Below are 26035 nucleotides of genomic sequence, written 5' to 3'. Positions count from 1 at the left end.
TGAGGGGATGCCCATCATTTAGGGAGCCACTAAACAAGTTGGGGCATTTGATTGTGATGTAATACTACTGTAACTTAATTAATTAAAATTAAAAATTAATTAAAAACAAACATGGAAAGACCTACATGAAATTACAAAGAGCAAAAGTATATGTCTATCTCCAGAGAAAGAACTGATAAAAGAAAAATGCATGACATAATTTATACACATATATATGTATATATATACAATGTCAAATGATACCTTTTCTAGTGTGTGGAGAGGAGGGAGAAAGGGAGGGAGATATTTGGAAGCTTTAATGTAATAAATTTAAAAGTAAAATTTTTTGCATTATGTTACATAAATGATTATTGTCCATTAATAATATTCCTGACTACTTTAATATTTCTGTTTCTTCAGGCAAATAAATATGCCTTCAGAGGATGGTACTTTTGCAAAAGAATATGAGGGATTACTCTCCCAAGATATCAAAGATCCTACCTATGGACCTGTGTTACCAGTTGCTGCCATTGCTGGGCTAGTTGGTTTAGAAGCAGAAAAGTTCAAGGTATTTGCTACCATATTCCCTTCTCGATAATCCAATCTATACTACTTGATTTAAAGGTAGTCTCACTTTGAAACTTATTTAGGCAGTTGGGTTAAAAGGAAACAGTCAAATATGGGCTATTACTAGGACATAGGAAATGCCTTTTCTCATTTCTCTCTAACTCAATTAAATGAGGTTCAATCCAGTTCAACAAAAATTTGTGAAGTCTTAGTTATTCTTTTTCTTAAATCATTCTGTAAAATGGGAATAATAACCACTTGCCTTATGGGTCTTTTCTGAGGCATAAATCAAATAATGCATATCAGAGTGCTTTGCTTTGGGTTAAGTATATTCTGTGGCTTAAGAATAGAAAAAAACAGATCTTTAACTATTTTTTAGTAGTTGATGTTTCATTGAGAATATAATTCATTAGGCCTGAAACTTTATCAAAGAAATTTCATTTATGTATATTACTAATATGATTTTGGATCTTTAAAAAAGTATCTAAATAACTAGTTCAACTTATTTTAAATATTTATCTTTTGGGAGTGGAGGCTTAACTGCTATATAAATATTACTTTAAAATGTATCTCTTTCTCTTAGGACTTCAAAAATAACCACCTTTTTTGTCTTTATAAGATATATTTTTTCCTGAGTTTTTGGTCAATGCTTCTTTTTTTTATAATAATGATTTATTTTTCCCAACTAATTATAAAAACAAAATTTTAAACATTCATTTAAAAATTTTTTTGAGTTCCAAATTCTCTGCTACCTTATCACATTCCCTCTTTCCCATACCTCCCCTCTTCCTGAGAAGCAATTGGAAATAGATTTTAATGTGAAATCATGTAAAACATTTTTCCATATCAGTCATTTTGTGGAATATATATCTAAAAAGGGGGAAAAAGTGAAATATGACAATTTTTGTGTGTATCAGTTCTTTCTCTGAAGTCATATGTCATTTTTTTGTGTGAGAATCTGGGATTGTCTTGGATCACTGTGTTGCTGAGAATCACTGGTCATTCATAGTTGTTAATCAAAAGCCATTTTTGTCACTATGTAAAATGTTTTTCTAGTCCAGCTCACTTCACTTTGCTTCAGTTCATGTAATTTTTTTCCAGGATTCTCCAAAATTATCCTGCCCATCATTTCTTATAGCACAATAATATCCCATTAAAATCATATACCAGAGTTTCTAATTCTTTGCTACCACAAAAAGAACTGCAACAAATAACCTATGCTTCTTAATTGTGAATTCCAGTATCTTACATCATCTTTTCTCCTTCTTAAGAAGTCTCCTGTAATCCTGAATTATGCCCCTTGGTAAGCAATTTCTGTACTTCTTCTGGCATCTCATGTTTTTTGCCTACAATTCCCAACATATCTCTCTCGCCTTCTCTTAGAGTCATCCCTCACAAAATGAGGAAAAAAAAGAGGAAAAAAAAATCTAACCAGCATTATAAGAAAAGTATGATACTATATGTAGTATTCCAAACCCATTATTCTTTATTATTATTTCTCATATCTCTTCTTCTATGCCAAGGTTGTTCCTTGTAATTTTGTAATCAGTTTTGATTGTTTTATTTTTGATTTACATTGCTATAGTATATTATATGTATATTTCCTAGTTTTTCTTATTCACATTGTATCAGTTCATTTGTTTTTATATGCTTTTCCATATTTACCATGATTATTTTTTACTGCATGTTAATATTCAACTACATTAACACACTACAATTTTTAGTATTCCTTAATTAATAGGCATCTATTTTGCCCTCCATTTTTTATTGCAAAAAGAGCTGCTATAAATAACCTTGTACATATAGGTCCTTTACCTCTTTCTTTGATCTCCTTGGGATAGCAACCTAGTAGTGGAATTCCTAGATAAAATAGTATACAGTAAAAACTTATCCCCTTTGGGCATAGTTCTAAATTGTTCTCCAAAATGGTTGAGCCAATTCACAAGTTCACCAACAGTGCATCAGTGTCCCAATTATTCTACATCTCCTCTAGCATTTGTCATTCTTCTTTTCTGTCATGTTGGCCAATCCAATAGGTATGAGTGGTACCTCCTAGTTTTCAATTTTCATTTCTCTAATCAGTAATGAGGGGCAACTAGGTGGCACAGCAAGAGTACCAGGCGTGGAGTCAGGAAGATTTGAATTTGAATCTGGTCTCAGACATTGACATACTGTGTCATCCTGAGCAAGTTCCCTAATTTCTATTTGCCTCCATTCCTCATCTTTAAAAAGGGATATATTGAAGAAGGAAATGGCAAACTACTCCAGTTTCTTTGCCAAGAAAACCTCATGGACAAAAGTCCATGGAGTCATGTAGAATCAGACACAACTGAATGATTGAACAACAACAATACATAGAGCATTTCTTCATAGGACTGTTTGATTTCTCCTCAAAACTGCCTGTTCATATTGTAGGAAAAGTTGGGAACAGAAAGACTTTTGGAATGTTGTAAGCTTGAAGGGCAGGAGCGTCACATGGAAAGAGCAAGAGAGGATTGTGACTGAGGAGGGTCTTGGTCTCTGATCTCAGGGCTGGACAGAGGATTTTACATGACCTCAGGATTCAACATTGGGATACCTGAGGCTTTCCCTGTTTTCCCTATCTTTCCCTTTGTGCCTTGAAGACCTGAAAGAGTTCCTGTTTGACATCAACAGCAGCCTGAAGACTTTCTACCTTGCTCTGTGCCAATGGATAGAGAGACCTTTGTAATCCTATCTGTAGATTAGATTAGAGGTCAGATTAGAGGAAAGGAAGAAAGAGAGCTCCAGGCCAAAGCCTTTAGGCTCCGACCAGGCTACCAGGACCTCAAGCATATCACTGAATAGGGTTTCCTATCCCACTCTCTGCAACCCTCCTTGAACCTGTGTTAATAAAACACCCTGTTGAGAAAAGCAGTCAGATTAGAATTCCTTGAGAATTCTTAAATTGGGCTCAGGGTGTGAGGGGAAATTTGGGGAGGCAATTCTATCAAGCTTCAGTTAAGCAAAATCCTGAAGCTGTCCACCATTGTTGCTCTCCCTGACACTGAACTGGGTTCAGAGAGAATTTTGGGAGGAGGGGGCCAGGTCTTTCCCTAAACCCTGGCAAACCATCTCTACCACACCTCTGAAAGTCCTTTATCTGGAAACCCTTTCCTTCCTGTACATCTCTGGTTGCTACACCATCACAGAGATAACCCTTTGAATCCCTCAGGGTGAAGGTGGAGAGTTACCCAGATAGGCTTAACACAAGCATGTCTATCTAACAAACCAACCCTTAGGGACACATCCTTAGGGTTTTCTCCATCAATCATTTTTACAATATTCCTTGACCATTCATCAATTGGGGGTTGTACCTTTTTTTTATTTGACTCAGTTCCCTATATATTTGAAAAATGAGACTTTTTTTTTTATTAGAGAAAGTTGCTGTAAATTTTGTTTCTCAGTTTCCTGCTTTTCTTCTTGTCTTGGCTGCATTTATTGTGTTTGGGCAAAACTTTTTAATGTAATGTAATCAATATCCCCTCTATTTGAACATAAATCCTTCCCTTATCCATAGGTCTGACAGATAAAAGGTTCCATATTCCTTTCATTTGCTTATATCATCCTTATTATCAAAAATATGTACCATTTTGTCCTCATCTTCGTAGGTGTTGAGAGATATTGGTCCATGTCTAGTTCCCACCAAACTCCTTTCCAGCTTAACCATCAATTTTTGTCAAATAGTTCAAACCCCAAAGCTTGGATCTTTGGGTTTATCAAACTCAAGATTAATGGGGTTATTTACTACTACTACTATCTATTCCATTGGTCCACCATTCTATTTCTTAGCTAGAACCAGATTGTTTTGATGATTACCACTTTGTAACATAATTTATAATCATAGTTAGGTTGCTTTATTCACATTTCCCCCCACTATTTTGATATTCTTAACCCTTTGTTCTTTTTTTCTAGCTCTATAAAATAATTGTTTGACAATGTAATTGATATGGCATTTATAAGTTAATTTAAGAAGTAGTTAGGTTGCTAAGTGGTTAGAGTATTGAGCCCAGAGTGAGTAAGACTTGAGTTCAAATATGACTCTAGACTCTTGCTAGCTGTGTGACCCTGGGCAAGTCACTTAACCAATTTGCCTTAATTCAGTGGAAAAGGAAATGGCAATTGACTTCAGTATTTTTGCTAAGAAAACCCCATGGACAGTATGGTCCATTGAATCACAAAGTCAGACATAAATGAATAACAACAATAAATTAATTTATACAGATTTTGTCATTTTTATTATTATTGGCTCAACCCACCCAAAACAACTATTTTATGTTGTCTACAGTTATTTTAAATGGAATTTCTTTTCTAACTTTTTTGGCCTGTTTTTATTGGCAATATTTAGAAATGTTGATAATTTGTGGGTTTTTTTTAACATCTTACTACTTTGATAAAGTTGTTAATTGATTCAACTAACTTTTTTAGTTAATTTTCTAGGATTCTCTAAGTATACCATCATATAGTCTACAAAGATAGTTTTGTTTCTTCGTTGTCAATTATTCCTCATTCAATTTATTGTCTTATTGCTATAGCTTGCATTTGGTAAAACAGGACTAAAATGGTAATGAACATCCTTGTGTCACCCCTGATCTTATTGGGAAGGCTTCTAGTTTATCCTCATTAGATACTATCCTTTTAAGTTCCATTTATTCCTGAAGTTTCTAATGTTTTTAAAAATAAGAATGTTGTATTTTGTCAAAAGTTTTTCTACTTCTACTGAGATAATCATATGATTTTTGTTGTTTTTTATTATTAATATGGTCAATTATAATTATGGTTTTCCCAATATTGAACTAGCTCTTCATTCTTGGTATAAATCCAAGCTGGTCATAGTCTATGATCTTTGTGGCATGTTACCACAATCATCTTCTAGCCCAGTGATGGGCAAACTTTTTAAAGAGGGGGCCAAAGGAAAGGAAATGCTCATTTGTCAGTCTTTTTCTAAGACAACTCTTTAGAAGTTTCATTGTATTGTATCCTACTCATTGTATTCGTCAGATTAGGAATAATGTTGCAGGGCTGGATAGAAAGTTTCAGGGGGCTGCATCTGGCACATGGGCCATAGTTTGCTCATCACTATTCTAGTATTTTATTTCATATTTTTGCATCAATGTTCATTAGGGAAATTAGTCTTCAGTTTTTTTGTTTTCTTTGTTTGTTTTTTCTCTTCCTTGTTTAGGCATCAAAAATATAACTTGTTCAATTTCTTTTTAACCATTTCACTTAGATTATCAGATTTATTGGCATATAATTGGATATTACATATAGCTTACATTATAATTCTTTGCTACTACCAAAAAAAGATTCTGGTGTAAATTTTGGCATATATGGGATTCCTTATTTTTTCTATCTTTGGCTTCTTTGGAGCATTTGCTAAATAGTGAGATTTTGTAGTTAAGGGCATGGACATTTTAGCTGCTTTCTTGGTATAATTCCATTTTGTTTTCTAGAATGACTGGATTAATTCATAGTTCCACCAGCAGCATAATTATCATAAATACCATAAAGCATAATTGCTTTTAATTTCATCTTCATTGATAGTGCATGCATCCTTTTCATTTCTGATACCGGTAATTTTATTTTTTTTTTAAATAAAATTAACTAATGGTTTATATCGTTTCCTTCTTCTTCCAACACCCAAGACCAGGTCTTAGTTTATTTTATGACATTCAATTTCATTAATCTCTCCTTTGCTTTCTAGGATTTCTGTTTTGGCATTTCCTGGGTATTTTTTTATATTCTGCCTCTTCCTTCCCTCCCCACATCATAGAAGGCATCATTTGTCAAAATATATAGATTGTCTTTTATATTTCCACTTCTCAGTTCATTCTCTGGAGGTGAACATTCACAAATTATTATTCAAATATTAAATCTGTAGCTATATATAATGTTCCCTTAGTTCTACTAGTTTTATTCTTCATTACATCATGTAGTTCTTTCCAAGTTTTAAAAAAATTAACCTGCTCATTGTTATGGAGTAACAGTATTCCATTATATTGATATATCACAATTTATTTAGTCATTCACAAATTGATGGAAATCTCCCAAATTTCTAGTTCTTTGCCACCACAGAGAACACAGTGCTATAAGTATATTTGATCTAGTTTGGGTTTTATATTGATAGCTGATTGATCCTCATCAGGTGGTATAGATAGGCTTGAGCTGTTAGGTGTGTGTTTGAAAAATGAAGGGATAGAGGTAGGATGGTAGGATGGATGGGAGATAGGAGAGAGGAAGGTAGAAGAAGGGAAAGGAAGGTAGAGGTCCCAGCCCCAGCAGGGGGAAATTGACCAGAGCCCTCAAAGGAAAGATCAGAGAGCAACTTTAGGGTTTGAATAGCTAGGTTTTATTTTACTTAGAAAGGGAAAGGTCTAGGGAAAACTAGGAGGTAGGAAGAAAGGGAAAAAGGCACCAAGAGAGAGATCAGGGTCTCAGGGTAGAGAGAGCTGCTTCTAGGGTGGAGAGAGCTAGCCCTCCTCGGGAGAGAGCGAGCAGAGCTGAGGGTCGAGAGAGCCCAGCCAGCCTCCAAGGTCGAGAGAAAAGACGCCAAACTTTCCCTTTTATACTTTCCTTGACACATCCCACAAAGGAAGTGGGAGGTGTCAGGGGAAGTTGTAGCAGAGAGAGTCCTGGGAGACGTAGTCTTCCAGGGCTTACAATAATTTCAAATCTCCCAAATTTCTAGTTCTTTGCCACCACAGAGAGCACAGTATTATAAGTATATTTGATCTAGTTTGGGTTTTATATTGATAGCTGGTTGATGCTCATCAGGTGATATAGATAGGCTTGAGCTGTTTGGGTAACCTAATTGTAGATGGTGGACACTTATTTATTATTTACTATGAAGATAGATGGGGACAGAATAAAGGAGGTTGAGATAAAGCAGGAAAAATATTATTCTAATACTAATATTCTAGATTTAAAAAACCCCTTCTAAATCCTCAAGGATTTGCTTCTTATTCACCAAGGGTGAACCTCCTTAAAACTATTCTCAACTATCTATCTAAGCCCCAATTCTATCTAAACTTATTCTAATATACAGACTTTAAATATTATTAACCTCCTTAAAGTATTTATCAAAATTCACAAGTTGCTTCAGCTAACTGTTTAGATGCGACAGTTAGAAATCAATAAATAGCCTCTCTCTGACTCCCCCTGCAGGGAGCCAGTGAGAGCCAACAGAGCCCTCCACTGGCAACTGCCTCTCTATTCCGAACAGCAAACAAACTCATTCCAGCTTCACAAATGTTTTTCTAACTTCTCAAAGTTAACTTTTCACTGAAATTACTAACACAGAGTCTCCAGAAAAAAGTCTCCAGCCACCTATTCAAGGCAGTGAGTTCAAGAGAGTGACCAAGAGTTCTCTAACAGTCTTCCCAAAATGCAAATCTTCCTTAAACTGACCACTGTGATTTTTCCCTGGCCATGCCTTAAAGGACAAGGAAAAAATCCTTTCTCTGATATGTGTCTCTGCTTCTAATTATGCTAGATAACTAATTAATAATTAAACTCAACAACAGCTATAAATGTTTTGGAAAATATAGGTTCTTCCTCCCCCCCCCCCCCCCAATCTCTTTGGTTTACACTGGGTCTAAGGAAATACACAGTTTTATAGCCATCTGGGCATAATTCCAAATACTTGGGATTTTTCATTTGTTCTTTTTCCATTTTTTAATTTGAATGTCATACTCATTGATCTGCTGTTTCTCTTTTTTATTGAAATAAGCATTTACAGACATAAACTTTCCCCTTTCTTCTGCTTTGGCTACATCCTACGAATTTTTGTATGGTGTCTCAATGTTGTCCATAATGAAATTGTCTTTTTTTGTGCCCTGAACCAATCATTCTTTGGGATTAGATTACTTAGTTTCCAATTGATTTTTAATCTATCCTTCTAAGGTCCTTTATTGGATGTAATTTTTATTGAAATATGATCTGAAAAGGACACATTGAATATTTCTGCTTTTCTGCATTTATTTGTGAAGTTTTTAATGCCTCAGTACTGTTATGAGTAAGATTAGATTAGCTAGTTATTAGGTATTGATTATATATTGATTAGGAAGCACCTAGCAGGAAGGAGCTGGAGCTGGGAATTCCAGGTTGGAATGAAGGAGGAGGAAGTCTATGTGTGTTCTGTGTGTGTGGACTCCATGAGGGGTAGGCAAAAACTGTTGCCAGCCTGGGAGACCTCAGAGCAAAGGACACCTTGCATCTTGTTTTCCCCTGGGATCCTGTGTGGTGTGGCATTTAAGTAAAGAACAAGAGAAGAGGACAGTGCTTCAAGCAAACCCCTTACTGCTTGGTTCCTGAGACAACTGTAGCTCCTGGCATCCAGACATCATCAGTGGATTGCAGTGAGAAATCCCAAAGCCACAAAAGCCCTAGCTGTACTCAAGCCTGGCAGGTTCCAGGTTTGAGGCAGAAACCCAGAGACTCCAGTATAGCTCCTTGGGCCCTGTTAGTTAGATAGCTTAAATTAGTGTAGTTGAATAAGTCCTTCCCTGTCCCTTTGGGTTTTGTTATTAGGTGTTAAGATTTTAGAGTAGTCATTCCTATCCCTCCTTTTAGTTATTTCTAATTAAAACCCAATTTCACCTTGTTACCTTGTCAGTTAATTCAAGGCCTCTGGCCAGAGTGACAGTTGGCTGTTATTTTTCCAGTTGGGAGTGGTGTAGCTGTACAAGACTTCAGTGTTCATTTATAATCTCTCTTACATCCTAGAGAGTGTTCCCACAAACCCCATAGTTGATTTTAATATCCCTGGTGACCACATTACTTATATTTTCCTACAGTACAAGGTCAATTTTTGTAAAGATGCCATGTATAGCTGATAAAAAAGTTCAATTTTCTCCAGAGGTCTATCATATCTAACTTTTCTAAAATTCTACTCTTCTCCTTAATTTCTCTTTTATTCATTTCTAGTAAGATATATCCAGTTCTAGGAGGGAAAGTTTCCTCTTATAGCTTATTTAACTTTTGCTTTAAGATATAAGTGCTATGCCTTTCGGTACATTTATGTTTAGTACTGATATTACTTCATTGTCTTATATAAATGGAGATTTTGAACCTTGGATTTCATCCCCCATAAGCCCCTTAGTATTTCCCAAATTTCCCTTTAATCTCTCCTGCGCTTCACATTTGCATGGTCACAGTTATTGTTTTATAAGTTCTGTAGCTCCTCCCTCTTCCTCTTTTGCTCTTGGGAGCAGGCTAGTTAGTACCTTTTGGTTAGCTTTTTTGTTAATTATTAATAAAATTTTATAGAATTATAATATTTAGTTCTTTGCATATTAATTTTTATCTCTACATTTTTGGCTAACCACAACGGGATAGAATTCTCAAATATTGTAAAGAGATTTTCAGGTAAGTTAGTAAGTTTTTTCTCTGGCCATGCCCAACTGCCTGCTTTCCACCAGCCCTGATGCCTGTCTCCCGCTCCAGCTGCCACTTCTCAAGTCCATCTGCTTGAAACACTGCTGTTACTGCTCCTCCTGCCCAGCCTGCCCCCCTGCTGCCCCAAACTGAATCCGCTGCTGAGAGTCTACCAATCTGAGTTGGTTCCTTTTTTTTCCCAAAAGGGTGATGCATAAAAATCTTTCCACCCCAATCCCTTTCCCCCACTCCAGGAGGGTTTTCTAGCCTATCCTAGCCATTTTTTAAACATTGTGGAAAAAGCAAATTTTTGCTATTGAGCCCCTTCTACTTTTCAAGCAGAATTTTTTTTTAAAGAAAGCTGACTTGGGGCTCCTGATTAAGACTCCAAGACTGAAAAGTTTTTTCACAGGGAGGGCAAAAAGCCTAAAATCAACAGATTGGAAGTCAAAGTTTTGGTAATAACCTCCTTTTTTTTTTCCTTCTCTCTCCTGACTCAGAACACCAGGGGCAGCCAGTCCTTCATATGCAAACACCCTATTGTCCTTGCTAATAATTTTGCCCTTCTCTCTGTTTACTCTGTAAACAAACTAGATTTAGTGTCTTTTTGAAGACAAAATGCTATTGCAAAGCATACTTGAATCTCTGCAGTTTGAATTCCTTGAGCTCACTGTCTCAGTTTGGATCCATTTAATTTTTTTCCTGGGAATTTTTATTTTCATTGGAGATTTCACACTTTATTTACTTCTCCTTACAAATATGCAGCAACAAACTGGACTGTTTGAATTCCAGACCAAACTGGAATATTTTGACAAAGTTGTGAAAATCTTAAATATTCTTAACATTCAGAATGGAGATTCTACTCAGGGCAGAATTCTCCCTCACTATGATGAAATCCAGAGTTCTGACAAACAAAATCTGAATGAATAAAAATATAGGGGAGGGGAAAGAACCTTAAAAGAGATCTGGAAGTTTATTGCTTGCTAATCATTTTTAGCTTTTCCCCTCAAGATACTAAACAAGTCTATTGGAATTGGTAAAAAGGGTTTTGACTGTACTGCTTGTACCTTGTCATTTGCTTATATTATTGTATATTACTCATTGCTTTAAGGTTAAAAAAATTTTTTTAAGTTTATCTGTACTGTTTCCCTATGACTTGTACTGGACAAAATAACATCATGAAAGCCCATGAACATCTTACACAATTTTTTTTAAGTTGTAAAAAGCCCATAAGTCTTATGTATCCTGGATTTGTCATCTCAACTATCAAGGTCACATGTTGCTTATACAACTTTTGGAGAATTTAATGAGTTAAATATCTCAATTGTTTTTAAAGGGTCAATTTTGTAGCTGAAGTGAAGCTTCAAGAGTACTGGCATTATTATATATCTCCACCTCTGCATTTGTAAAAAATTTAATGGATGAGACACATATAGCAGTGTCATACAAGAGGAGCTGGGAAAATGTTCCTAGGGTGTGGTACGCCTAGAAGGCTCCTAAGAGGGAATTTACCCCAGGAAGCAAGAGGCTTCTGGCTGATTTAACAGTTTTAACTCTTCAGCTTATTCTACTCTTCCAACAGAACAATCTAGATTTCTTCCCAAGGTTGAAAGATTTCCTTTATCTGTAGATTTGTGACAAGTAAACATCAGTTCATAGGTTTTAAATGCCATACAGCAAGTGGCTATACAGCAACTCATATGAATCCTATACTATAATGGGCTTGTTTTCTATTATTAACTGGGCTATTGTGAATTTTGGGAATTTGGTACTTTATTTGAATGTGCATTATCTACTCTACTACTATTTTATTTTTATATGTCTGCTTTTTTGTAAAAATCATTTGCACTCACACAATGGATCATGGCCAAGTTTAAAAAGGAAATGGATCTCATTTTTGGGGGGAGGAACCTTTGGATTCTACCTCTCCTTGGCTGACACAGTGTGTCACTGATTCTAAGCTATATTTTTTCAATTTTTAAAATATTTTTTATTATTGTTTTTTCTCCTTGTATTTGCAATATAGTATTTGAGTACTTTGAAGTACATGTAATCAATATTACTCTTTTTTTCCTATTTTGCAGTAATATAAGTTTAAAATACATTTGTTCTAATATTAATGCATACCCAAAAAGCTTCAAACTATAGAATAATGCCACTGATTGTTTAAAAAAATTATGGGACTTTAATAATTCTGTCTGATTCCAGAAGAAGGAATATAAAAAGAACCATTGCACAGTGCCAAAGAAGCACAAAGCTAACCTGCATAGTGCCTAAAGAGCACAAAGGTAAAAGAGACCAAATCCCAGTGTGATTGATGTAATTTTGAGCCAGGAAAAGAGGATTTGAACTTGTTTGGGGTTTGAGGTTGCAGCTGTTTAGACAAATGTCAGAGGCTGGACTTCCCTAAGCTCCATCAAGCCTCTCACTTTGGCTGCCTTCCTGGTTCCTATAATCTGGTCACTTTCCTGTCTTTCATAGTGTGGCAAACTTTCTGTAGTCCTAGCTACTGATTGGGTAAGTGAATAATTACTTAAATCACTTTAATTGGGTCCTGATTCAAGGACCTGCTATAGTTTTGTTTTTCCTTTACTTAGAAATTTTTAGATATAAGACTTTGATATTTTATATTTCATCCACAAGTTATTTTTTCTTTTTAATTTGGATTTTTTGATATTTTTTATTTCTTTTGCAAATGGATTCATATACCTCTTAACTCAGCCATGCATTCCTGTGTTATTATCCACCTCAGGGGGGACTTTGTTATTTTTGCAAACTTTGATTTGAATTTGAGCCTAATCTAGAACAAGAGACTACCTTCCAAGAATCCAGAAAGCAAACCTATTTGGAGAAGGTGCCATGAAGATGCCTGCAGAGACCATATGCTACACCAGAAAATCCAGAGTGAACTTTGGGATGTGAATTGAACTTTGGGGGGTTGAATACAATTGTTTTGAATGTATACTCTTATGCCAAAGGGGACTGCCCCCAAATTGGCCTTTTGTCAATGGAGTAATCATTGATTTTGTTCTTTTTCCCTTTTATCCACAAATTATTGCAATTTATAAGTTAGTTATGTTTTCATGATCCAGTGGGGAGACTGGTCTCCCAAAGGATCACAGGGGGTATGTATAAATAGAAATTTTGAACCTTGGACTTCATACCCCTTTTATTTCCCAAAATTCCCATTAATCTCTCCTGCACCTCCATGTTCGTGTGGTCACGTTATTGTTTTATAAGTTCTGTAGCTCCTCCCTCTTCCTCTTTTGGGAAGCAGGCTGGTTAGTACCTTTTACTTAGTTTTTTGTTAGTTTATTATTAATAAAACATTATAAAATTATAATATTTAATTCTTTGCATATTAATTTTAATCTCTACAGTCTATGACATCTCAGCAAAATGTGGTTTGTCCACTTATCTCTTAATTAGATCTTGTTTTGCTTCTGCTTTGTCTGTGATGGTGATTGCTACTGGCTGCCTTTTTTTATTTCAGCTGAAGTGTAACAGATTTTGTTCTACCCCTTTATTTTTTACTCTATATGTGGCTCTCTGTTTCTTGGGTTTCTATTATAAACGTGTTTTTGTATTCTCCTTTCTAATCTTATCTGCTGTATGCTTCTGATTTATGGGAATTCATTCCATTCACATTCACAGTTACTAGTACCAACTCAGCTTTTCCTTCCAACCTTTTTTCTTCTATTTATCCATCTAGCTCTCTTTTAACCTTTTCTCTCCTTAAAAGTCTGTTTTGCTTCTGAAAATGCTTCCCTTAATCTGTCTCTTCTCATCCCCTCCCTTATCTTATCCCTTCCCCTTCTACTTCCCTATTGGTTAAAATAAGATTTCTATATCCAATTTATATATATTCTATATCCAATTTATTATATATAAAGGGTTTCTTTCTAGCAGCTTGTAATATTTTCTCCTTTACTGAAAGCTCTGGAATTTGGCTATAGTATTCCTGAGAATTTTCTTTTAGTGATCTCTTTCAGGAAATAATTAGCAGATTCTTTCAATTTCTGTTTTACTTTCCAGACCTAAGATATCAGGAAAGTTTTCCTTGTATAGGCTCTTTTTTCATTATGGTTTTTAGGTAATCCAATAATTCTTGAATGATCTCTCCTCAATCTTTTTCCAGGTCAGCTGGTTTTCCAGTGTGATATTTCATTTTTTTTTCTTCCATTTTTTTCCATTTCCTTTATTGTTTCATGGAGTCATTAGCTTCCACTTGCCCACTTTTCATTTTTTAGGTATTATTTTCTTCACTGAGCTTGTGTATTTTTTTTTTCCAATTTGGTCCACTCTGCTTTTTAAATTCTTTTTCTTTACTGAATTTTGTACCTCTTTTACCATTAAGTCAGTTGTATTTTTAAGTATTATTTTTTTCAATATTTTTGTGCCTTTTTTAAACCAAACTCTTACTACTTCCATAATTTTCTTGCATCACACTCATTTATTTTTTAATTTTTTCTTTACTACTCTTGTTATTTAGCTGTTCTAGGAATTCTTGTTGGACTTGAGTTCAATTTTTACTTTTTTTTCTTTGACAATTTGTTTGTAGTTATTTTTATGGTGTATTCTACTGAATTTGTGTCTTGACCTTTTCTGTTACCACAGCAGCTTTTTAAGGACAGGTTTGTTTTCTGTTTGTTTATTTTCCCAGTTGGAGAACAATTTCTGCACTGCTGTTTTCAGAGCTAGTTCTGGGAATCTTTAAGTTTTCCATGGTCCCAAGGTGGTATGATCCTGGGAGAGGTGTGGTCATTGCTCTCCAGGTGTGTTCTCTGATCTTTATGTAGGAAGGGCTTCTGCTACCCTGAAGCTACAAGTGCTGGTGTTCTTTTCCCTGGAATTACAACCCAGAACTTCATACAGACAAAGAAGTTACCAAACAACACCAAGTCCCACACCCAGTGTCAGCACTAGATCCCCCATAATCTCTTTCTGATCAATCCCCTTACCATCATCAGATTGAGAGTTCCTGAGGTTTCTGCTGTTGCTATCAGCTTGCCTCTGCTGTTTTTGCTGCCTTTGCTCTACTATACTGGTTTCATAGACCTCTTTTTCCAACTTTTTAAGATTTCCCCCCAGATGTCCCCTTCCCCATAGCCACCAGCCCCTCTGCTGCTCTCTCTGATGCCATATGGTCCCTGCGCTTGGGGTGGGCTCAGCGCCCACCTTGGGACTCCCAGCAGCAAACACTGGAAATTGTTTTTCTTAATTTTAGCTTTCTGGTAATTGAGTGTCCCTGTGTGCCTGAGTGTGAGTGAATGGGTGGCAGTGTCATCCAGCGAGGCTGCTTACTTTGGGATTTTTTTGGGGGGGTGCGTGTGCTGGGGGGGAAGGAAGGGAAGAAAATGAGGACAGAGATGGGGATGGGATGACTCTGGAGCCTCCCTCTTCCCTACTGGGGCAAAGCTGTGCCAACTTGAGCTGTACCAGTCACAATCCCCAGCCCCATGCCCCCCCTTCTCCCCTATGACCCCTCCCCAATGTCCCCCTTTTTTCCTATGAAGAGGAGCTGTGGCCTTAAAACTGAAATGCCCTGTCCCCTTCACCTGGGTAGGCTGAGGCGGACGGGTGCTGGGAAGAAATGATTCTGCCTCGCCAGAAGGGCAAAGGACCCTGAGCCTGGGGCTAGCTCCCCGGGGTCCTGAACTCCTCTGCTGGGCCCAAGTCCTCACCATCTAAGTCCCTTCTCATGTCCCAACCATTCTGAGGGCCCAGAGTGGGGCCCAGATCCCACCCTGGGCGCCTGTCCCTTGCCAGCGCTCTTGAGCCAAGCCAGTCCTGGCAGGGGTGGGTTCTCTGGTTCTTTCTTTCCTTAACCCCTCGGGGTTGGGGTCTGGGGCTGGGCTGTGTCTATATGGTGGTGGGTGGGCTGACTGTCAGATGTGTGTCATGTACATTTGTATCAAAAATAAAATTAGTGATCATTAAAAAAAAAGGGGCAGGAAAATTGTCCCACCCTAAACTTTTGTTGGCTATGCTGCTCCATAATTTGACTTGGCACATATTTTTCAAGTTGTTTTGAGAGGAATGTTGGGAGAGTTTAGGTAGTTCTTGCCTCTATTCCAGCATCTTGGCTCCACCTCTAGTCTTGTATATTTCTGTAAGTTGTTTATATATATTGGATATCTGACCCTTATTAAGGATATTAGATATGAAGATTCATTTCTCCAATTAACTATTTCTCTTCTTTTCCTAGGTATATTATTTTTGTCCATGGGAAGGTTTTTAAATTTGATATAATCAAAATTATGTGCTTTATCTTTTGTAACTCTCTAATATATCTTATTTGGTTGAAAATTCACACACACACAATTTAAAACTATGAAAGGTATATGACCATTAGAATTCAGGACACATCCCTTTTGAATTTTGAAAATGCTGGCTTAAATCAAATTTCTACTAGATTTTTTTCTAGTTATTCCAGCAATTTTTTTTAGAGAGTCCTTTCCTAAGTAATTTCTGTTTTCATGGTTATCAAATACTGGATTATATAGAATTCAGTATTTTCTTTTTCTAACTTTTCTAGTCTGTTCAGTTGATCTACTTCACTATTTTTAACCAGTAGCAGTTTGATGATAAATGCTTTCTCAAGTTTATATTTTGTTTCTCTTTAATTCCTACCTTTGAAAAGTTTTACATTCCATTTCGTTTGTTTCTCTAAATGAAATTTATTATTTTGGCATGTTTTGTATAGATCCCTTTTTTAGTTGAATTGGCATAGAATTAGATCTGTTAATAATTTTAGTAATATTTTTATTTTTATTCTACATGGCCCAATCATGAGCATTTAATATTGCTCCAACTATGGAAGTTATTTTTTTTTTAACTCTTACCTTCTTTCTTTGAACCAATACCATGTATTGGTTTTAAGACAGAAGAGTGGTAATGGATAGGAAATGGGAGTTAAGTGATTTGCCCAGGGTCACACAGCTAGGAAGTCTCTGAGGCCAGATTTGAACCTAGAATCTCCTGCTCCTGGGCCTGGCTCTCAATCTACTGAGCCACTCAGCTGCCCCATCTTTAATTCTTTAGGGGACATTTTGTAATAGAAAATATGTAGGAACTGAATGTACTATTCCATTGATCCACTACTTTATTTCCTAGCCAGTGCCAGATTGTTTTGATGATTATTGATTTATAGAATAGTTTGAGATCTGGTACAGCTAGGCCTCCTTCTGACATTTTTTCATTCTCTAGATATTCTTGACCTTGTATTCTTTCAGATAAATTTTATATTATTTTTTCTAGTTCTAAGAAATTATTTGTTTAATATGTTAAATTTGTTTAATAATTTAATAATAATCAAAATAAGTTTGATTAATATGACACTAAATAAGTAAATATGTATAGGTAGGATTGATATTTTTATTTGGATTGGTTCGGCCTATCCATAAGCAATTAATATTTTTCTAATTCTTTAGGTCTGACTTTGTGTGCAAAGTGTTTTGTAATTTTGTTCAAGTAGTTGCCGTGTTTATTTTACTAACTCCTAGGTATTTTATATTATCTACAGTTATTCTTAAATGGAATTTCCTTTTCTATATCTTCCTGTTGAACTTTGTTGGTTGCAAGTATAAATGCTGATGATTCATCTGGTTTGTTTAGTATCCTGCCACTTTGCTAAAGTTGTTTATTGCTTCTATCGGTTTTTTGATTGATTTTCTGTGATTCTCTATGTATACTATCATAATATATGCAAAGAGTGTTAAGTTTTGTTTCCTCATTTACTATTCTAACTCCTTCATTTTCTTTATTTGTTCTTATTGCTCTAGCTAATGTTTCTGGTATAAAAATAGTAATGGTGATAACAGGCATCTTTGTTTCACCCTGATCTTATTTGGAAAGATTCTAGTTTACTGCCAGGACAGATAATGCTTGATGATATATGCCCATTATCACTTTAAAGAAAGCTCCTTTTATTCAAATGTTTTTAAAAGGAATGGATATTACATTTTATCAAAGGCTTTTTTATGCATCTGTTGAGATAATGATATGGTTTCTGTTGGTTTTGTTATTGATATGGTTAATTATGCTGATAGTTTTGCTAATATTGAATATCCCTTCATTTCTGGTATAAAATCCACTTGGTCATGGTATATAATCCTTGGTGATATATTTCTGTTATCTCTTTGTAAGTATTTTAAAATTTTTTCATCAATATATATTAGGGAGATTGGTCTATAGTTTTTTCCTCCATTTTAGCTCTTCCTGATTTAGGTATCTCTACCATCAATACCATATTTGTGGGACATAAGGATTTTGGAAGAATTATTTCTTCTCATGTTTTTTCCAAATAATTTATGTAGTTTTGAAGTTAATCATTCTTTAAATGTTTGGTAGAATTTAATTGTGAATCCATCTGGTACTGGGGCTTTTTTCTTAGTGAGTTCTTTTATGGTTTGTTCAATTTCTTTTTCTCTGATGGGGTTGTTTAAATATTCCATTTCCTCTTTTCTTAATCTTGGTAGTTTATTTTTATGTGTGAGTATTTATCTATTTCATTTAAATTGTTAGATTTATTGTCACATAGTTGGGCAAAATAACTCCTAATAATTGCTTTAATTTCCTCTTCATTGGTTGTGATTTTACCTTTTTCATTTGTTAAACTGGTCGTTTTGTTTTCTTTCCTTTTGAAATCAAGTTAATCAATAGTTTATCTATTTTATTTAATTTTTTTCATAAAGCCAGCTTCTAGTATTATTTCAATGTTTTTTTTTTAATCCCTTCCTTCTGTCTTAGAATCAATACTGTGTATTGGTTCCAAGGCAAAAGTGTAGTAAGGACTAGGCAATGAGAGTTAAGTGACTTGCCCAAGATCACACAGCTAGGATGTGTCTGAGGCTAGATTTGAACCCAAGACCTCCTGTCTCTAGGCCTGGTTCTCAATTCACTGAGCTACCCAGATGCCCCCTCAAGGTCTCCTTACTTTCACTTTTATTTAGCTTGATTTTCAGGTTTTCAAGTTTGGTGTTTAATTGGAGATTTTAAATTTGTTCTTTTTCAAGTTTTTTAAAGTTGGATTCCCAATTCATTGATCTGCTTTTTCTCTATTTTGTTGATATAAACATTTAGAGATATAAATTTCCATTTAAATACACCTTTGGCTGCATCCCACAAATTTTGACATGCTATCTCCTTGTCATTCCTCTTTAATGAAATTATTACTTCTATGATTTGTTCTTTGGCCCATTCTTTAGGATGTCTGTAGTACCTTTTATTATGATATAATTTCCTTATCTCTTTTGATTAGATCAGTTTTTTCTTTTGCTTTATCTGAGATCATGATTGTTCCTCTTGCTTTTTTTCATGTTCACTAAAGCATAATAGATTCTGCTCCAGCTCCTACATTTTTTTTTAATCCTTATGTTCCACCTTAGAATCAATACTATGTATTGGTTCCAAAGCAGAAGAGTGGTAAGGGCTAAGCAATGGGAGTTAAGTGACTTGCCCAGGGTCACACAACTAGGAATTGTCTCAGGCCAGCTTTGAACCTAGGACAGTGATGGCAAACCTATGGCATACGTGTCAGCCTGACACACATAGCCATTTTTGTTGACACAAGACCACATACAGAGAAGTATGGGGCTGATGCTGAGGATGAAACATTTGCTGTAGTGTAGTGTAGACATTTTGTGTACTATAGATGATAATTCTACCTATATTAATTTGCCTATTTTGGTTTATTAAATACAGTTACATATTACAATTATACATTTTTGTTATTTAAACTATAAATATTGGTTTTTTTTCTTGAAGTTACACATGACTTAAGTTATGCTTGTTTTTTTGGCGAATTTTGACACACCAAGTTCATTAGGTTGCCCATCACTGGATCTCCCATCTCTAGGCCTGGCTTTCAATCTACTGAGCTGGCCAGCTGCCTCCTCCAGTCCCTTACTTTGAGTCTTTGTGTTGCCTTCCTTTAAATGTGTTTCTTATAGATTAGCATATTGTAAGAATTTTGTTTTTAATCTATCCTCCTATTCTTTTCTATTTTATGGGTGAATTCATCCCAATCACATTCACAATTTTGATTACTAATTGTGTGTTTCTCACCAACTTATATTTTCCATGTTTATTCTTCTATTTCTCTCTTTTCAGATTTTCTCTATTTATAAATGTTTTGACCACTCTCCCATCCCCCTTATCTTATTCCCTTTTCCATCCTACTTCCCCATCAGGTAACACATATTTCTGTAGCTGGCCAAGTGTGAATGTTATTCCATTTTTGAGCTAATTCTTATGAGAGTAAAGTTCAAACATTGCCCACCCTACCCCCAATTTCTCCTCCTTCATATTGACTCTTAGGTGCCTGTTCATTTAAGATAATTTACCACTTTCCAACTTTCCTTTTCTCTTCTTCCCATGTATTCCTCCTTCCCACCCCTTGATTTTAATTTTTTGGGGAGATCAAACCATCCTATTCTGCTTATTCTCTTCCTTCTTTCTATGTATATTCCTTTTTAAGAAACCTTTATTTTCTGTCTTAGAATTAATATCAGTATTTGTTCCAAGGCAGAAGAATGTTAAGGCCTAGGCAACCAAGGTTAAGTGACTCGCCAAAGTATCTGAGGCCAGATTTGAACCCAGCACCTCTGTGTCTAGGTCTGGTTTTCAATCCACTGAGCTAACTACCTTTCCCTATGTATACTCCTCCTTACTGTCCTAATAGTGATAAAGTTCATACTTATCTTAAGCATTTTAAGTATCTTGAATACATTAAGTACTTTATGTGACTCAAATGTGACAGTCTAGACATAGATAAATATCTCAAGTATCTTAATTATTACCTTTCCAAGTATGAATGTATTCTTTCACTTTAATCTTAGTGAAACCTTTAAGTATCATTTTTCTGTTTGCCTTTTTATGCTTCTCTTGAGTGTCAAATTTGGTCATCAAATTTCCTTTTAATCTCTGGCTTTTTTTTCCCAGTCAGGAATACCTAGAAGTCCTCTATTTCATTAAATATTGCTCCCCCATCCCCTTCCACCATGCTCAGTTTTGCTGGGTATATAATATGATCCTTTGCTTTTCAGAATATCATATTCTATACTTTCCTTTAATGTAGAAGCTACCAGGTCTTGCATAATCCTGACTGTGCCTCCATGATATTTGAATTGTTTCCTTCTGGCTGCTTGCAGTGTTTTTTCCTCAGTCTCCCTCTCCAGTGTTGCCTTTTTTTAAAAACATCATCTCTTAATGACCTGGAGGTCAAATATACCTGAGTAAATTCAGGTATAGACAAGCCCTCAGAAAAAGGAAGTTAAGGAACCAATGAGACAGGATAGGCACTGCCCTCCTGGGTGGCCCAGGCAAATTAAGAAACTATGATTGATTCCTGAGATGAGATACGTGAGAGTTAGTAGTTGGAGAAAAGAGCTTATAAGGGGAGACCCAGCAGGAAGTCAAAGTCTTTGGCATGCACATGGAGGAGCTCAAGGGACCCTTGCTGGGTTGCCACTATAGGCCCATTATGGCAGCCAATAGAGTAGAAAGCTAAGTATCTCTCTATCTCTCTCCTACCTTTCCCTCTCTTTACTACTACTACTTTGATTTAATAAAGTTATTAAGCTACAAACAGCCTCATAATTTAAAACATTGCAGGTGTTTTTGAATTTTGCTATAATAGTCCTGCTATGTTTTATATTAGTCTCTTTTAGGAGGTGTTTTGTGGATCTTTTCAATTTCTGGTTTTCTCCCTTGCTCAAGGATATCAAGGGAGTTTTTCCCAATGGTTTCTTGACTCTTCTTAAAAACAATAACTTTCAGGAATTCCAATGATGCTTAAATTGTCTCGCCTGAATCTATTTTCCTGGTCAGTTGTTTTCCAGGGAGATATTTCAGATTTTCTTCTATTTTTTCATTCTTTTGATTTTGTCTTATTGTTTCCTGTTACCTTGTGGAGTCATTAGTTTCCATTTGCTCAATTTTAATTTTGGAGAAGTTATTTTCTTTTTGAGCTTTTGTGTTTTCTTTTCCATTTTGCCCACTCTAGTCTTTAGGAAGTTTTTTTCTTCAGTGTTTTTTTGGTCTTCTTTTCCATTTGGCCTATACTAGCTTCCAAGTTGCTGAATCTTTCTATCATTATTTGATTTTTACACTTTTCAAGTTCTTCTAAAGGTCTTTTAGGGCCTGACATCCTTTCTCACTTTCCTTTGAGGCTTCACGTTTCATTTTTGCCATTGTTGTCCTTTTCTGAGTTTAAATTTTGATCTTCCCTGTCACTAATGTAATTTTCTAAGGTAAATTTTTTTCATTTCTTGCTAATTTTTCTAATTATTATTCCCCCCCACCCACAGCCCCACCTTGTTGCTTTGTCTATCTGTTGAAGTTCTGCTCTACTCCTGGGGCAGAGGGGGCACTTCTTAATTTTTAGCCTTCTCTAGTGCTTGGGGTAGGACCCTCAGTGTGCATTTCCAGGAGGTAGACTGATTGGCTTATTGGGAAGAAGCTTGCAGCAGTTTTTTTCTAGTTGGATTCTTCTCTTCATGTTTTTGGTTTCCCTCTTGCCTTTTGTGTTAGGCTGTTCCCAGCTTGGCCCTTTCCTTATCTCAAACCATGTGGAAGTGGGGAGGGCTAGTACTAGACAGTTCTCCCATTCTCCTGGTTTTGTTACCTCAGTAGTGAAGGATTGCTCCTGGCTCTGAAGTTTCCTTATGTCAGGTCTCCATAAAACTGGTCTTGGGATGCACCATATTTGCTGTTTTGTTTCTTCAGGCCATTTGGCAACAAGTAGGACAGCACAGACAAGGTCTTACCAGTGCATCAGTCATTGGGGTACTCTCCCCTCTCACCCCAGTAAGATGTGTCCTTCCTACTTTCCTTTGTTTTGAGGTTCCTTATTTTTTATTTTTGTGTGTTTAGAGGGATTGAGTGAGCTGAGTGTCCCATATTCCACCACCTTAGCACCCAGAATGCATCCCTTGATATTATGTTAATATAAAAATATTTTTATGTCAGCATTGTTGGCACATAACTATGTAAATTCTGATCATTTAAATTTTTCGTGTTTGTTTTTTTAAATTTTCATCTGCTAATTTTATTTTATTATTAATTTTAATTTCTACTCCTTTAATCAGGTTGACTAAAGGTTTATCAGTTTTGGTTGTTTCTTTTAAAAAAAGTTTCTAGAATATTTCTGAAGTCATTTTGGTTTCTAATCTATCACTTCTCTAATTTTCAGGCTTTCTTGAGTTTTATTTTGAGTTTATTCTTTGGCTTTCTAGTTATTGTTTTTTACATGTACATTCAATTCACAGATTCTCTTTCTATATTCTGTAAATGTTGTGTTTTTAGGGATATAATTTTTCCTTTGAGTACTACTTTAGCTGCTTCTCAGAAATTTTAGAATGGTATCTCATCATTATGATTGTCTTTCATGTAGCTATTATTTCTATGATTAGTTCTTTGACCCACTTATTATTTAGGACTTCATTAAGTTGCATTTAGGTGTATATCTTTTGCTTATAATCTCTGAATTGGTTACTATTTTTCTTGTGTCATGTTCTTTTAAGGATATGTTGCTTTTTTTACATTTATTTGAAATTTCTCAGTGCCCTAATATGTGAACTATGTAAAACATCATATGGTACTGAGAAATATGTAGTTTTTCTTGTGTTCATATTCAGAAAGCACAATAAATCTGTTAGTTGTACTTTCTCTAATAATTTGATTAATTCTACATTTTTTTACTTTAGCATTCTCTTAGATTTGTCCACGTATTTGAGAGGAAACTTCAAGTCTATCCCCGATTTTTTTATCTATGTCTGAAATTCAGCTAATTTTTTTCTTTTTTTATGCCATTTGGTATATGTAAGATTAATACTGATGTTGATTTCTTTAACAATCGTTAAAGCAAAATGGAATTTCCTTTATCTTAATTTTGTAAATTTTCATTTTTGCTTTATCTGATAACATGATTATAACATCTGGTTTTGGTGGGGGTGGGATTTGCATCTCTTAGATGCATAATAAATTTTGTCACAGACTTTCATTTTGATTCTGTGTATGACTTTGCCTTTCAGATTTTTTGTAAGAAATAGATCATGTAGTTTTGTTTTCTTATCCATTCTGCCACTTGTGTTACTAAATTGTTTAATACATTCAAATCTAAAGTTATGGGAGTTAAGCTTATGTCTTCTTTCATCTGTGTCTCTAGCGTTGCACTTTTAAAATGAATTTTTGTCCACCTTTTAAAGTCTGTGCTTTGCCTTATGATGAATGTTGCTTGGATCACATTGAAAAAATCCTACTCTCACAGGTTCTCTTTTTCATTGACTCTCATGCTTTCTTGTTAAAATGTCCTCTAGCTTTTGAGCTTTACTTAAATTAGTGATTTTTCTTTCTTCTATATTAGTTATACATTTCTTTCACTCTTTCTTTCCTTTCAACCCTCAGGTGAGTTCAAAATCCCCTCTCCTCTCCTACATTTTTGTTCCACCTTTTTCTAAGAATTCTTTGCTTTTACATGATTGCACATACAAAATGTATATTAAACTGCTTGCCATTTCAGGGAGAGGGGAGGGAAGGAGAAAGGAGAGAAGGAAAGAATCTGAAATGCAATATTTAAAAAAAACAAATGTTAAAAATTATTTTTAAATATAATTGGAGAGAAAATAAAATCTCATTTTAAAAAAGTTTGCCCACTATAATTCTATTATTTGATTCCTTTTCATGACTTGATTGAATTGTCTATAATTGGTGCCTTCACTTCCTCTCCTCTCACTCATAAATTCTCTAAAATATGATTTTCTGATCTTATCATTCAACTGCATCTACTCTCCCCAAAGGAACTGTTAATTGCCAAAACTTAATTGCCTTTTCTAAATTCTCACCCTTCTTGTCTTCTCTATAGCCTTTGACAATGTCAACCACATCCCTCTTCTTTGATACCTTCTTCTGCTGTTTGGGAAACTGCTCTATCCAGGTTCTCCTCCTACCTATCTGGCCTCTCCTTCTTTGTCCTAGGCTCTTCCCTTTTCTCCTTCTATACAATCTTCCTTTATGATCTCATTAGCTCCAGTGAATTCAACTACCCTCTATATGTAGATGATTCTTTTATGTAATTAATCCAGCCCTAATCTCTCTCCTGACCTCTGGTCATCACCAACCATATATTACATATCTAGAACTAGATATTCAACAGATATCTGAAACCCAGTTTGTCCAAAACTTATCTTTCCCCTGAAGTCTCCCCTCTTCCTAACTTCCCCATTACTATAAAATTCACTACCATTCTTCTAGTCACTCAGGCTTACAATATTGGTGTCATTTTTGTCTCCACCCTCCCTCCAACTTCAGATATCCAATCCATTGCCAAGTCTTGTTGATTCTACTTTTGCAACATCTCTTGTATACATCTGTGTGGAGTGGAATTCTAGGTAGACTCAAACCCCCCAGAAATCACTCTAATGAGCAGACAAGAGACTTGATAAGATATTGGCAGAGAAAAGCAGCTTTATTTGGAGAAAACAGCAGACAGCAGGGAAGGCGGGGGGGGGGGGGACAGGGGCAGGGAAGGGAAGGAAAAGGGATTCTGCTTGCTCAGGGCAAAATGTCCTCTTTTATTCTAGGTACAATCACAGACTTTTATTAAAAAAAAAAACCATGATCAAGAAAAACTCATGACTATCATGGGATTCCCAGCCTACGACAAAAAGATACTTTTGAAATTCACTGTACTTTGCCTCCTTTAGCTTATTTTACAGTTTGGCTTTCTTCCCAGGGTACAAATAAACTCCTCTTCTCAAGGCTTTTAAAAATAGGTCAGGAAAACTAAATATTTTATGGGGTGGGGGGAGGCAGTTTTAGTCTAAGGAATAGTAATACTAAGGGGTCTTGAAAATTGAGGTTAAACAAGTCAAATACTACTCTGAGAATTACACATTAAATCTCATCCTACGAACATCCAAAACGAGATAAAAATTTTAAGCACTTGGCACAGTGTTGCCTAGCTTAGCTCTTAGTAAAAGCTTGTTTTCTCCCTCCTCCTTCTTTCCTTTCCTTCCTTCCTTCCTTCTTTCCTTCCTTCCTTCCTTCCTTCCTTCCTTCCTTCCTTCCTTCCTTCCTTCCTTCCTTCCTTCTT

At 35.5% G+C, this 26035-nt stretch overlaps 1 protein-coding gene across 1 annotated transcript in view; it reads left to right on the top strand.

Annotated features, from left to right (window-relative positions):
• LOC123234246 (cilia- and flagella-associated protein 43-like) overlaps window positions 1–26035 on the top strand; it is a 227621-nt gene that overhangs the window by 25359 nt on the left and 176227 nt on the right. The window contains exons 5-6 of the mRNA XM_044660173.1: window positions 400–547; window positions 2962–2995. Of these exons, the coding sequence (XP_044516108.1) occupies window positions 400–547; window positions 2962–2995 (182 nt within the window). The remainder of the gene's footprint in view (window positions 1–399; window positions 548–2961; window positions 2996–26035) is intronic.

Source organism: Gracilinanus agilis, chromosome 2 (assembly GCF_016433145.1).
Source record: "Gracilinanus agilis isolate LMUSP501 chromosome 2, AgileGrace, whole genome shotgun sequence".
Lineage (NCBI taxonomy): Eukaryota > Metazoa > Chordata > Mammalia > Didelphimorphia > Didelphidae > Gracilinanus > Gracilinanus agilis.
This window is presented reverse-complemented; position numbering and strand designations above follow the sequence as displayed.